General features: G+C 38.6%; 1 protein-coding gene across 1 annotated transcript; it reads right to left on the reverse strand.

The window, feature by feature from the left end:
• Window positions 1-4,567: 4,567 nt before the first annotated feature.
• On the reverse strand, window positions 4,568-6,136 carry LOC125609223 (receptor for activated C kinase 1B). The gene is made up of 2 exons (XM_048780363.1): window positions 5,174-6,136; window positions 4,568-4,838 (listed from the first exon to the last, which is right to left on the reverse strand). Exons 1-2 carry the CDS (start codon window positions 6,053-6,055, stop codon window positions 4,737-4,739), a joined length of 984 nt encoding a protein of 327 aa, XP_048636320.1. The 5' UTR covers window positions 6,056-6,136; the 3' UTR covers window positions 4,568-4,736.
• Window positions 6,137-13,486: the final 7,350 nt, after the last annotated feature.

Raw genomic sequence — 13,486 nt, forward strand, 5'->3', positions numbered from 1 at the left:
TTGGGTAAAAAGGATGATGGAGGATCATCATGGAGCAAAAATGTTGATACTAGTAAAGACGATGGAGGATCGCTTTGGAGCGAAATGGGATATACTAATAAGGATATTAGGTCTTCATGGGGTAAAAAGGTTGATGGTAGTAAGGACCATTGTGGGGTAAAAAGGATCGTCTTGGGGTAAAAAGGATGATGGGGGATCACCATGGAGCAAAAAGGTTGATGCTAACAAAGATGATAGAGGATCACGTTGGGGCAAAACGGGAAGTACTAATAGGGATATTGGATCTTCGGGAGGAAAAAAGGATTATAAGGACTACACCGGGATATTATTTCATTCAATGCTCATGCAGCACTATAGACTTGAGAAATGATTGAGAACGGCCATATATTCATGACTGCTATTATGTTTATGAGCAGATCTTTTTACACTGCAGGATGTCTTCACCAGTGCATCACAAGTTCGGAGAAAGACGCTTGCGCTATGGACCAAAGGGGACGAGGGCGTACGCCCGCAAGCCCTGCTGTGACGCTTGGAGTAACATGGTACCTGCCCTCTTCCCGGACGAGGAGGAAATGGGGTTCTTGGAGCAGCCGAACGCCCACATCCGGGAGACGACCGTGAGGCATCGAATACTGATGCCCCATTCCCAGCGGACAGCTGAGTATAGGCAGTTGTACCAGGGTAATGGGACCTTCCAGTTTGCACCTGAAGTTTAAATGACACCGCCCATGAGGAGTTGTGGACGCCCAAGGAAGTCGGGGTTGATAGGGGAAGGTCTTGGACCGATTAGGATGGAGGACAGTGTGCCAACAAGGAAGCATGGACGCCCGAGGAAGATTCCCAGTATTGATGCGGACCGCCTAAGGACCATAACCGGGGTATGCAGGTGTGGGACACTGATGCAGGCCAAGTAAGGACCGCGCTCAGTCTGAGAGTACACTGAAGAATTCCTGGAGACAGCCAAAAGATGCAAGCCAAAGACAGTGGAGGATTGGTGCCGGTGGTATAAGGCAGGACTCCGTGAGGAAATTCAGGGTAAGCTGATTGGTGTGTTGGAACCATGGAAATTTGCCTTGGTGAACCAGATGCCCGGTCAGGCAATGGAGGCCGAACGGACACTTACCCGTCGGTTGTCGCCATCTCGAGCTCTGAGGAGGAAGTGGAAGTGTAAGAAGATCCATCGGAAGACTCAGAGTGGGAAGAGGACCCGGCGTCGCCGACTGGGAGTGGCCGCGTGGTTGGTCCTGAACCGGAGGCGGGGCAAAAGTCTCCAGCTCATAGTGGCTAGTTGTGATTCCTGAGTCAGCCAGTAGGACACAACCTTCTTTATTTACGTTTTGGTTTTAGCTTTCATTTCTGGTTATAAGGTTATTCGCAGATTTGGGCGGTGCCTTGAGTTTTATTAAACTATTGTAATCCTACTCCATTTCATTTATTGAAATTCACTGTTGGTTTTAAATGATATTGAGCAAAGTAGGATGTCTTATGTGTGCTCCCCTTGAATGCGTTTAAAAATTCACCTCCGGTTTTGGGATGTTAAGTTCGAAGTCTGATGTTTTGTATTTGGGACGAATTCCGATTAACAGGGAGAGAATTGTAACACCCCAAAACTGGCCCAACTAAAATTTTAAAAGGGTATTGGTTTCTCTATAGCCCAACTAGAAAACCCTAGGATTTTTCCTTGCTTCTCCTTATAAAAGCAAGTCTCCACCTCCCTTTTCCTTCATCAGAAGTTTAGAAGCGAAGCCCTGCAGAGAATTCCCGGAGATATAAAGCCCTAGCCGTCGAGCACTCTCTCTTTCCTCGCGCAATCTCTCTCCTCTTTCTCTCTCTTCACCGCGCCTCTCTCTCCCTCCTCGCGTGATCTCTCTCTCCCGGCCGACACTCTCTCCTCGCCGTGAGCAGCCGCAAGTGGTGGTGGTGGCCATGTGGTGTCCTGGTTCAGATCCCGTTTCTCTTACCTCCTATTTTCAGATCCAGGTCTAGGCTAAGGTGAGGTGTTTTACCCAGATCTCGTTCATGATATTTTATATTGTTTAATGAGGAGCTAGAATTGTGTAGATCCTGATTGATGCTAGGTTGTTAGGTCATACTGCATAAGAACGCTCATACTGATTAAAGACTTTAAATGAACTGTATGTACTGATTGGATGACGAATGATTGATTGGTCGATGTTATATTCTTGATTGTGGTTGAGAGCTAGGATGCTTAGAAAGAATTAAACGTAGGATATTAGTCAACGTTAACGGGTCTGGATAGATGAATGAAGGACCTTTGTGAATGGATGCTTAATGAATTGAGTGTGACACCGAGAACGGGTGGCGTCTAAAAGGAAAGAATGAATGAGTAAGGGATAAGAAAAAGGAAAGAATAAGAAAAAGGAAAAGATGATTGAATGAATTATAAGCCACAGGGAAGAGGGTGGGTAGACAGGAAACGCGCGGCCGTAGCGTTCAAAAACGGTGGGATAAGAATAGAGGCGTCGGTAAGATTGAGTCACGTCGAGTCTTGGCGGGAAGGGGCCGTAATACACTGCAAGGGGTAGACTGCATCCAAGGGAACCAGATGTTGAGTGTACCAGGGCAGACAGCTTCACAGGAATGCAGCAAAAAAGGGGTGGGTTAGACCGCTTGAGCTGTGTACCTCATAGAGTTCTAGAATGATTGAAGTCTTAAATCTAATAATGTGAATTGGGTGATGACTGAGTTCATTACGTTGCTTGATTTCGTGAAATGGAACTGTAGTAACTGGTTAAGTAAGTTGCATCGAATTGAGTGTAGTGGCAAGTCAGTTCTCGTTTCGCATTGAGCTGTATAGAGGCTCATTGGGGAGACTGGTCTAGAATCGCTTCACTGAGTATTCATACTCACCCTTCTTTTTCCCCTCCCTTTTTACAGAACCTTAAGTGGATGCGACGATGGTAACAAAGGAAATGCACCTGAAATTCATGGGACCAGTAACAAGACACACGAAGATGTCGGGAAGTAGACATGTGTGTCCTTAATCCCGCATCCAGGAACCCCGGTTGGAAATGGGAAGGGGCGGATGTTACATCTTCACTGCCAAAAATATAAGCGGTTAATGTTCTGCTCTACAAACCCCACTACTACTCCATTGAATATGTTTCTAGGAGTATCTAATATATGTTTCAATTCAATCACGTTTAACTCAAGTGTTTTCTGGGGACGTAAATAAAAAGATAAGCTTACTTCAGTGATACTCCTTCCGTTTTTCAATATAAGTTGTTTTAGAGAAAAAAATTTTGTTCCAAATTATATGTCGTTTTCGGTTTTCTATGTAATATTTATTAATAATTAATGTTGTCTGACCAATGATAATATATCTTCTATTTTTCTATTGGTTGAATTGTGGTTAGGTAAATAATTAATAATGTTTTTGTTTCAAAAATATAAGAAATTAATAATTTTCTTAGTCTATGTGAATAGCTTTAAAACGATTTATATTAAAAACGGAGGGAGTATGAGTTATTAAATCTATATTTTGTGTCAACATACACTACTATCTATTAGAAATCATGATGAAACAAAATATTTATTTCTGAGTTCAAGATCGAGAAAGAAAATGAAAAGAGTAAAGATAAAATGCAACCCAAACTACTATGAAGATGATTTTTTAAGTAAATTTTAAAACCCTGAGATGTAATATGAAATTATACACCGATCTTAAATACAATCCAGAAAAGAGGATTATTCAGACTATTAAAACAAGCATGATATGGAAGGGGACAAGTAGTTCTAGCTTGTGGAGCCATCAGATCTTGTCATAGCTATTCTTGGACTTGGAAATGTGAACAACTACATAGCAATTGAAGCATTGCACTGTACAGCTGAGTGATTAATGAACCTAAAAGCTGCGTAAGGAAACTTGGTTTCTTACTTGAAGCGGCAAATTCGATAATGATTCAATTTTCGATTATTGAGTCATTCCTGATTGACTCGTTTGGTGACTTTAAGCATAAAGAAGTTCATAAATCATAACTTTTGAACTGTGGTTACACATAAAAGTCATGCTCCAAACAACCACGAATCAGATTTAATACTTGAGTCAATTCCCTTGTAACTTAGCAGGAATTCCTCTCTTGTTGTAGCTGAAAGCGAACAGCTGGGATTTCTTGATTCATGACTTGTTTTTGTTACAGGATTTGAAAATGTGGTGGTAGGGCTTGGTTTCAGAGATGGGGAAATGAGTGTACTTCCAGTAGAACAGGCTAGGTGATGCGTTCTCTATTATTAAATGCGACCAACTTTTTCACATGCCAGAGGATGAAGTGAAGTATATGAACACAGGAGCAGTCCATCCGCTTACAAGATAAAGTGAAGTATAGGAACACAGGAGCAGTCCATCCGCCTACAAAATACCAAGTCGCTGGAAGAACACGTTTTAGCAGAGTCACATTTGGTTGGAGAGGTGGAACATGATTGCCTTAATAGTCCATTGTGCTTCGTGTAACTTGCAAGAACGTCTTTTCACGTAGGTAATAGATATGGTCTTATGTTTTCAGACTTCTCTATCTTTAATTCCTTTGAGATTTTCTATGTGGTGCAAGTGTAAAAACCAAACATGAAAAAGAGAATCAATGGATCAATATCATATACTTGTGAGTGGTTCGGGAAAAAAAGAGAAAAAATTTAATCTCAAACACCGACACAGAAGAGCCAATCGAGAAATAGGAGAATAAAAAATAACTTATAGGAAATTGATTCCAGTGTTCTCTCTAATAACGACCAATACCCCAAACCCTGATGACTCCATCTGTGTAACCACTGAACAATGTGTTTCCATCTGCACTCCAGTTCAAGCTTGTGCAGTAGATCACCTGCATTTTGCGTCCACATTAGAAACATACACAACTATGTCAAATCTCATACCAAAAACATTTGAAATCAGATTCGCAGAGTAACCAACAGAGTTAAAAAAACCATGCAGATGGAATAAGTAACTTTCAGACATTGCAATCTTACTAAATCAGAGACAAGAGCTAACTGGTTAGGTTCCTCACAAGAATGACATTCAGACATATCTACACATGAGAAATGTCTAATTTAATAGAAATGAATGCACAGAGTTAAGATTATTCAACAATGACAAAACTTGGAATCAATCATTACCGAAACAGACTATAACAAGAGAGTTATATGACAACTGATATACCTTTGTCTTGTTTCCGGTTCCAGCAGAAACATCAGACTTCTCAGCCTCAGCCTTAAGATCAACCTTCAAATCTTCAACAACACTCTTGCTCTCAAGATCCCATATCCTAATACTATTCTCTGTCGCCGCACACAACCAGTACCTATTGGGACTGAAGCAAAGAGAGTGGATAATCGAGCCAGCCTCAAGAGAGTAAAGCTTCTTCCCTTCAGCCAAATCCCAAAGCAAGATCGCACCATCTTTCCCGCCACTAGCACACAACGAACCATCAGGCGACACAGCCACAGTGTTCAAATAACCAGAATGGCCAGCGAGGGTGTTCCTAAGCTTACAGTTCGCGAGATTCCAGACCTTCACGGTGTGATCCCAAGAAGCAGATACAATGGTAGGCACAAGCGTGTTAGGACTAAACCTAACACAACTAACCCATTGCTTGTGTCCCTCACCTTGGTCGGAGATCGTGTACTTGCACTCACCAAGCGTGTTCCACAGCTTGATCGTCCCGTCACGGGAAGCCGACACGATCTGACGGTTATCAGTGGAGAAAGCAACAGATAGAACGTCTTTCGTGTGTCCCACGAAACGACGCGTGGACGCTCCGGTGGCAAGATCCCAGAGACGAAGCTCACCATCCCAGCTGCCGGAGAGAGCGAATTGTCCGTCAGAGGAGAGAACAACGTCCTCCGCGAAGTGAGAGTGACCGGTGAGGCGGCGCTGAGCAACACCGTAGGATTTCTCGTCCTTGTTGAGTTTCCAGAGGATGATCGACTTGTCGCGGGAAGAAGTGACGATCATGTCTGAGTTGTCAACGGGGGTGGCGATAGCGGTGACCATATCGGTGTGGGCGCACATGGTGCCTTTCAAGACGAGTCCGTCAGCCATGGTTTAGGGTTTGAGGAGTGAATCTCTCTCTAGGGTTTATTCAGAAGAGACGACAAAATGGAGCTAACAAGAAACGAGGCTTATATATTCTGATAGTGTAAGATTTAGTTAGGGTTTTGATCGGATTCAGTAGTCTGGGGCCCAATTTTATGGCCGGATTATACTACTTAACTACTATACTGTATATGGGCTTCAAAATGAAAATACGTTTGTGACAAAAGAAAAATATTAATATAAGATCAAATGATTTACATTCTAGGCTACTTTATAAGTTTTTATTACAATGTGGATCAGTTATGGCTACTAAGTTAGTTTTCTATGACCAAATTAAAACTAGAGACAATTTGTTTGGTTTCTTTTTATATTTGTTATCAATTAAAAAAAATTTAAAAAAAATTAGAACAGATCTTACTTCTTCATCTTTCTCGATGAAGAATTTTTTTTCTTAAAATTTGCAACTCGTGTTTTGAAATTTGTGTTCACCATTCCAAGCCAATGAATCTGCTCTATCACGGCGTTTCTTGTTCTCCTACGCCACTGCAACAACTCCACGTTTCTCTTCCTCTTGATTCACACACAATCCGCGAATGCCTATTCTCCGCCGTGAAGCTTCTTCCTCCGTCTTTCTTTGCAAGACACGATGCGCTTCTTCCTCCGTCTTTCTGTGCAAGCCACGATGTGCTCCTGCATCATCACCTGAAGACGCAACCTTTGGCTCTCTTTTCGCCATGATTACACGAACGTGTTTTTGAACTTCTGGATGTTTTCTGTTCGGTTCTTAACTTTGCAAATTGCAGGGATAGCCTCTTAATTTAATCCCAAACTTTCAATTGTGGACTCCAAACCCATCAAATGCAAATAGATATACAAATGCAATGTATACACCTAATATGCAATCTATATGACTAAATTGAATTAAAAACAGGTTTTAAAACTTATTAAAATAGTGAAATATCAACAATCAAAAACAACAAATTTGTTAGGGTATAGACAAAAATACGCGTACATGTGTACAACATGAGCAAGCTTAGATGTTGTTCGCTAAACTATATGAGAGATCAACACAAGTTATTATAGGATTAGGACATGTGATCGTTATCAAACTTAGTCTTGCGTTTATCTCCAAAAGTATTGCTGCAAAAATTGACAATGTAACACGATATCCTTCATGTCTAGCTGAAGACTGAAATCAGTTCGATATGACCCAAAATTTGGAAGAAAAAGGGATTAGTTTAAACTTTTATAATTCGAATTCGCCAAATTTTACAATGAGAAATTGTAATAGATTAATTATTCAAAAATAATAATTATATGACATTATAATAAAGAATTATAATTGATCATATGTACATGTGTATATGTTTATATGTGTACATATGCACAGTCTCATTTGTCTAGAATGTATATTATTAAAGCAATATACAGAAAATCATGTTTTTCACTAAAACCGTAAATCACATTCTTTTTTCTTTTTTTTGTCATCAACATAACAGATTCATGAAGACTCTACAGCCAAGCTTGAAACTCCGCATCCATGTGGACTACAAACGACGGTTGTATCCTTGAACTCTGTGCGAGACTGTCCGCCTTTGAATTCTGTGTCCGGGTATATGAATGATGTTTGACTTGTAGAAACTTCCTTTTAGGATCTTGATATCTTCCAAATAGCTTGCAAATGCTGGCAATTCTTCTGGTTCCAAAACCATCTTCACCAATTGAGAACAACCTATTGCAAATGTGACTTGAAACTGATGTAAACTCCTCATACATTACATTCCTCATATGAGTGCTTCCACTTCTGAATGAAGAGGTGACAAACTAGCTCAAGTATTTCTGGCCCCCATCAATCAATCAAAACCTTCCAATATATTATACCAATCTTGCCCCGAAAGAATTTCCTTATCCTTCCTTGATCCATCTGTAAAATACCATCTTGCCAGAATGGTAGGCAGTGTAGTAGCCTCCCCCTCCCTATGTGCAACTGTCCTTTGTGTGGTTGAAACATGTGCCTCTGTCCAAAGTAAAGATTCTGTCTCTGCCAACTTAAATGTCTGGTTAAAAATCCAAAATCACGTTTTGAAGTCAAAACCAAACACAAATTTTCTTGTCAAAATCTATTAAATTAAATTTTTTCTGGTAAAACCACAAAATCACATTTTCGCCAAAAATTTTAAATCACATTTTCCATCAAATCGCTAAAATCATGTTTTCCAACTAAAATGTTTTACGTCTACTTCTTAAACATTCTCAAACCGTAACATCAGTTTGTTGTGATAGGTAATTTTTTTTATAAAAAATTTGACAACTAATTATGTAACTATATTAGCAAATTTATAGCTAAAACTGTCCAAATTAAAATTGTAGGCAAAATTGTGAAATTTGTTTTTTAATCAAAACCAATTTTTTTTACTACCAACTTGGAGATTGACTCACATGCACACCAGTTCACTTGTACAACGATTCAATGTACCCGGAATATATTTTTACATACATTTTCAAGTTTAAATATTATTACGGTCGTTATTATCAACGTGTACACATATATTTCACTGTCAACATGTACAATGTGTCATGAAAACTCACATGTACACAGGTCATTTGTACACCGAATAGGTTTTAACATACATTTGCAAGTTTGAATATTTGAACGACTAATATCGTCTAATATCAACTGAAATTTTCTAGCATAAACACGAGTGATTCATTTGGGATTCAAGTGAAAAGTAAGTGATTCAAGACTCTATGATTTTAATGATTTGAAGTGTCTTGTTGCATTTAGCTGGATATATGTTATTCGTGTATTCATTTGCATATCACATGGGCTAAAATACAAATTTGGAATATTGGTGACAAAATTGAGGAGCAATCAGCACGTTTAAATAGTATTGGGATCAAATTCAAAATGATACAAAAGTTGAGGAACCAGATATGAAAAATGTCAAAGTTAGCAATTTTTTCTCTGACAAGAATCACAACGAGGAAGCTTGAGCTGAGACACAATGCAGAGGATTGAATCAAGCTGAGAACCCGACAAACCGGATTCAATCACCATAAGACACCACGAAGGAGATAAATGTGGCGGCTTGGAAATCGAGCTTGGCTGAGGTTGGCTGGCGTTTTCGGAGAAGAAGCAGAGGACATCGAGAGAAGCCAGAGTCTCTTTTGTTGAAGCGATCTCTGTCGTTGACGTCACCGTCTTATACTCACCTTTACACCACCATCAAAGATGTAGCTTGACGTATCTCAAAAGATAGATAAAATAATTTAAATTATGAATAAATATACATTTCTGGAAAGAAAAAAACTGAAACAACTAATTTCATTTTACAATGAAAATAGAAAACTTAACTGGAGGAAGACGATGTCGACAAACCTTTCTTTTTCCTCTGAAGCTTTGAGTCCATCTTTCAGGACTCTTCCACTTCGTCCTCTTTGTTCTATTCTCTGAATTTTCAGTTACTTTGAGCCACTTCTTATCAATTAATGATGATCTTTAATTTTTTTTTTGAAGGTTCCGTTCCTCTTCCCCTTGATCCTCTTCCTATATAAAGAGCTATAACCTACTCTGAATAGTTACATCCATGGCTATCAAACCAATTGAAAGGTCAAAATTTTCTTTTTTCATCTTCTTTTTTTAATGACGAGGTTTATGGTACCGTTTTCTCTTCCTAAGTTACTATATTCGAAAGGAAGAGCTAATCATGCATCAACTGATTGTCTGAACCTCTCTGCGTATCTTTCAATATCAGTGACGCCTTCGTTCCTCCTCCATAGGTAATTCTCCAATAGCTTTTCCCATTCTATAGGTATAATCCTAAATCTAACAGAAGAACTACTCATACATAACTAAGCAATTCATAACAACAATGATGTATAAAAATTGCATAGATATTAAATAGATAATAATGGAGTTCCAATCACAAATCTGCTTGGATCTTCTCTCCAATTCTACTAAAATCCTAGAAAATCTTTTGGTGTGAAAACTAGAAAACAAGAAAGCACACTTTGCCTAAAACACTTTGGCAAAGTATAAATATTAGGTTAAAAACTCGTCAGGTAATCTTGTAAATTAGTGAAGTCTTGGGCTCTATGTCGGCTAGAACCAAACGGGCTTCTGCGAGCATCGCTGTCGATCGATGTCACAAGGTGTGCATCGATCGATTATTGTCTCTAAATATCGACCATTGGTCTTGCTCGATGGTCAGCTCGGATGCTCTCTCCAATTATCTCCAAAATCATCACTTTCTTCTAAATCACTCTTGATCTTATAAATATGCAAAATAACCTCTAAAACATAATATTAGTTATTAAAACCATTATAAACTGTAGCTAAAAGTGGATAAAATCCATGGCCTATCACTCATCGTCAAATCCTCATCGCTATCATGCCTCTCACTCTTCCTCATCAACCATGCATGTCACTCTTTTGCATCGCCCATGACTCACTGTTTCGCATCGCTCATTCCTCTTTTCATCATGTTCTCATGTAAATTCTGTCCGACACAGCCTACTTACAACTTAGGAAAAGAAGCAGGCCAATGTCAATGACAATTTATCTTGATTGGAGAGGATACTGGAAGAAAACATGATAATTGAATATTTTCGGGAAGGATACACTCCTATCCCGAAAAATAAGGAAAGATAGAAGAAAATGGAAGACACAGATCTGTACGGAAAGGAACTCAGCCGACTTTGAGAAACTATATAAACAAGGCTGAGACAAAGAAGAAAAGGAGAAGTTTTCGCAAAACTCTATACACTTAGAAACTTTAGTATTTACTTTCACTTTTATTTGTTTTCTATTGGTTGTACCTGATTACTAAACGAACGTTGCAAAAGCAGTTTGATCTCTTGTTCAACTCTTTGTAAATTGAATTACGTCTGGCTTGATCCTTTTAAGGGGTAAATAGGCAGGCTTTCATAGGGATCAGTCTGAAATCATTATTTCACATCTCTTTTCGTCTTTTTGGCTTTTTTGTGTGTTGTGTAGTTAGACAGAGAATTTGGACCTTCAGAAAAAGTTACCCTTTCTTCTAGAACAAATTTCGTCAGTGAAAACTTTGATTTCTACATATTTGGATATTAGAATTTTTTCCGTTAATTTTAGATATTATATTACTTCATTTTTTATTTAGATGTAGGAAAATTCGTTCTTATCTAAATTCATTTCTTTAGTTTTAGAAAAAAATATATTTTATTAGTAAAGAGGAGAACATTGTCTGACCCAATAATCAAAAGCCTAATGCAGGAGGCTGGTGTTGTACTCTTAAGCAATAGATTTATTTATTTTAGTTATTTTATGCCCAACAATAACGGACTGGTAAATGTTAGAAGACTCACCACTCAGCCGGAGGGATGATCTTAAGTGCTTATGACAATGTATACGGGCACAGTTTTTAGGTGTATGAATATGATTAGAGTGCAGCACACCATGATAGTGGGTAATCTTATTAGTGCCATATATCACATTGTTTCAAGATATCATAAATAAGTTATTTCTCTCTGTGTGATGAAGAGATGGCACTAAAGAAAACTTTAGTCGGTAATAGTGGGTAATCTTATTAGTGCAATATGGAGATTCGTATCTCTTGCCGGCCATCAGTCGACTTTAGTGGAGAAAGTTATTGATAGACCATAGATTTGACCCATTTTCATCCATGATTTATAGGTGTTTTTACTAATAATTATTATATTATAAATTTTATTTAATATATTTATAAGACCATGAGTGATTTGGGTATAAGTGATGATTTTGGAATATTTTGAAGATATTTGGAGAAAGCATCCGAAATGACCATCGAACTCGACCATCGGTCGATATTGGAGAGGAATAATCGATTGATGTTCATATCTTGACATCGATCGACATCAAAGCCCGCAGAAAGCCCGTCTGGTCACATCGATCTTAGGTGAAAGTTGCTTGGAGTTACTTATTGAGTGTTACCGAAGTTTATTTCAATACGATCCAGTCGCATAACATTTTTCATAGGTTTTTTGAGAGGATTCTCATGACACATTCGTTTCTGGATCTAGCTAACCATCAGGAGGAAAGTGCTCCTTTTAACGTGCACGATGCTACATCTATTCTCGTGTTTTCTTCGTCGCAAATGTTTTCGATGCTTTTTCATGACTCACTTGGTACAACGGAAACTGAAAGAAATGCTTTGGTGATTGAAGATTTCTCGTATAAATTTTTAAACAAAATTAGCTTTCTAAAGCCGGAAAAGGCTTCAATAATTTGGCTAATCGTCGAGTATCAGTTTGATATTGGTAAATGTTTTCTGTACGCATGATTGCGACAAGAAATGATGTATAGTCTTTGAGATTATGTTCATGATCGTCTGGATATGTTGCTAGCGTTTAGAAGAATTTTAGATTGTCGTTTGCCTATTTGGGATGATTTGTTTTGACGAAATCGTTTTCTTGAAGATTTGCAAGAGTTTTTGAAGTTTGGGAGTATATGAGTATAGTATACATATCTACTCCCCTTTTTTTTACGAAAGAAAACAGTTGAACCGATACTTTGAAGGGTTGTGTACGTTTCTTCTTCTTCGGTTTGGAATGATCGATAATCCGAGACGATTTAAAGACGACGCTTGGACTGTGATTTGGTTGTTCCCACGTTGACGACTTGGAATATGTCAGTTTCGAGAAAATTGCTAGTAACGAATCGGTTTTAAGACGACGTTCATGTCTCTAATTTTTTTCGCTCTTTAGGAAGCGAGCTTGATATGTGTGGCGATCGTTTCTCGATTTTCGGAAAGTTTAGATCGGTTTGCAAGATCTGGCTGAACAGTTATGAAACGATATATCGAGAGAGGAAAAATCGCCTAAGACTTAGTTCGCTAAACTATCCACCTAGGTTTTACGTTCCCTAAAGTTCTATGGCAGTCTCAAAGGCATTTTTATTTCTTAATAATTTCCTACGAGAATTCCAAGTCTGATTTCAAAAATTTCAAGTCGAAAATACCTTAGTTCTCCCGAATATGCAGTTTTGTCTCTTCTCAGATTTGCTAACTTATTTCCCCTTCCTTTTCTCGTGTATGTTCGCCATTTTCGATATTGCTGTTTATCCTTTGAAACTTGACATATATCTTCCGAACTAGACTGTTATCTTCTCCTCAGATACGACGTCGATTTTTATTAAAAAAAGGTTCAATGTAATCGTATAGTTGAGGCAGCTAAGTTGTGGAGTTTACCATTGCCGTTTATACGAATAATTTGAATCCATGCGAGAAAACAAGTCTTTGCGTTTTTTTTTCACCGTAAAGTTTCAATGGTAACTCCAATCGATACAACAGAAGAGATGTTTCGATCGAGATTCGAAGGAGAACGCAAAGATGGAGGTAAGGGCGAGCAAGCCAAGGAGTTTAGACGAGTCTAACTTGTTTTCGTTGTAAAATCTCAACGAAAACTCCGATTGAGACGAAA

This window comes from Brassica napus, chromosome A5 (assembly GCF_020379485.1).
Source record: "Brassica napus cultivar Da-Ae chromosome A5, Da-Ae, whole genome shotgun sequence".
Lineage (NCBI taxonomy): Eukaryota > Viridiplantae > Streptophyta > Magnoliopsida > Brassicales > Brassicaceae > Brassica > Brassica napus.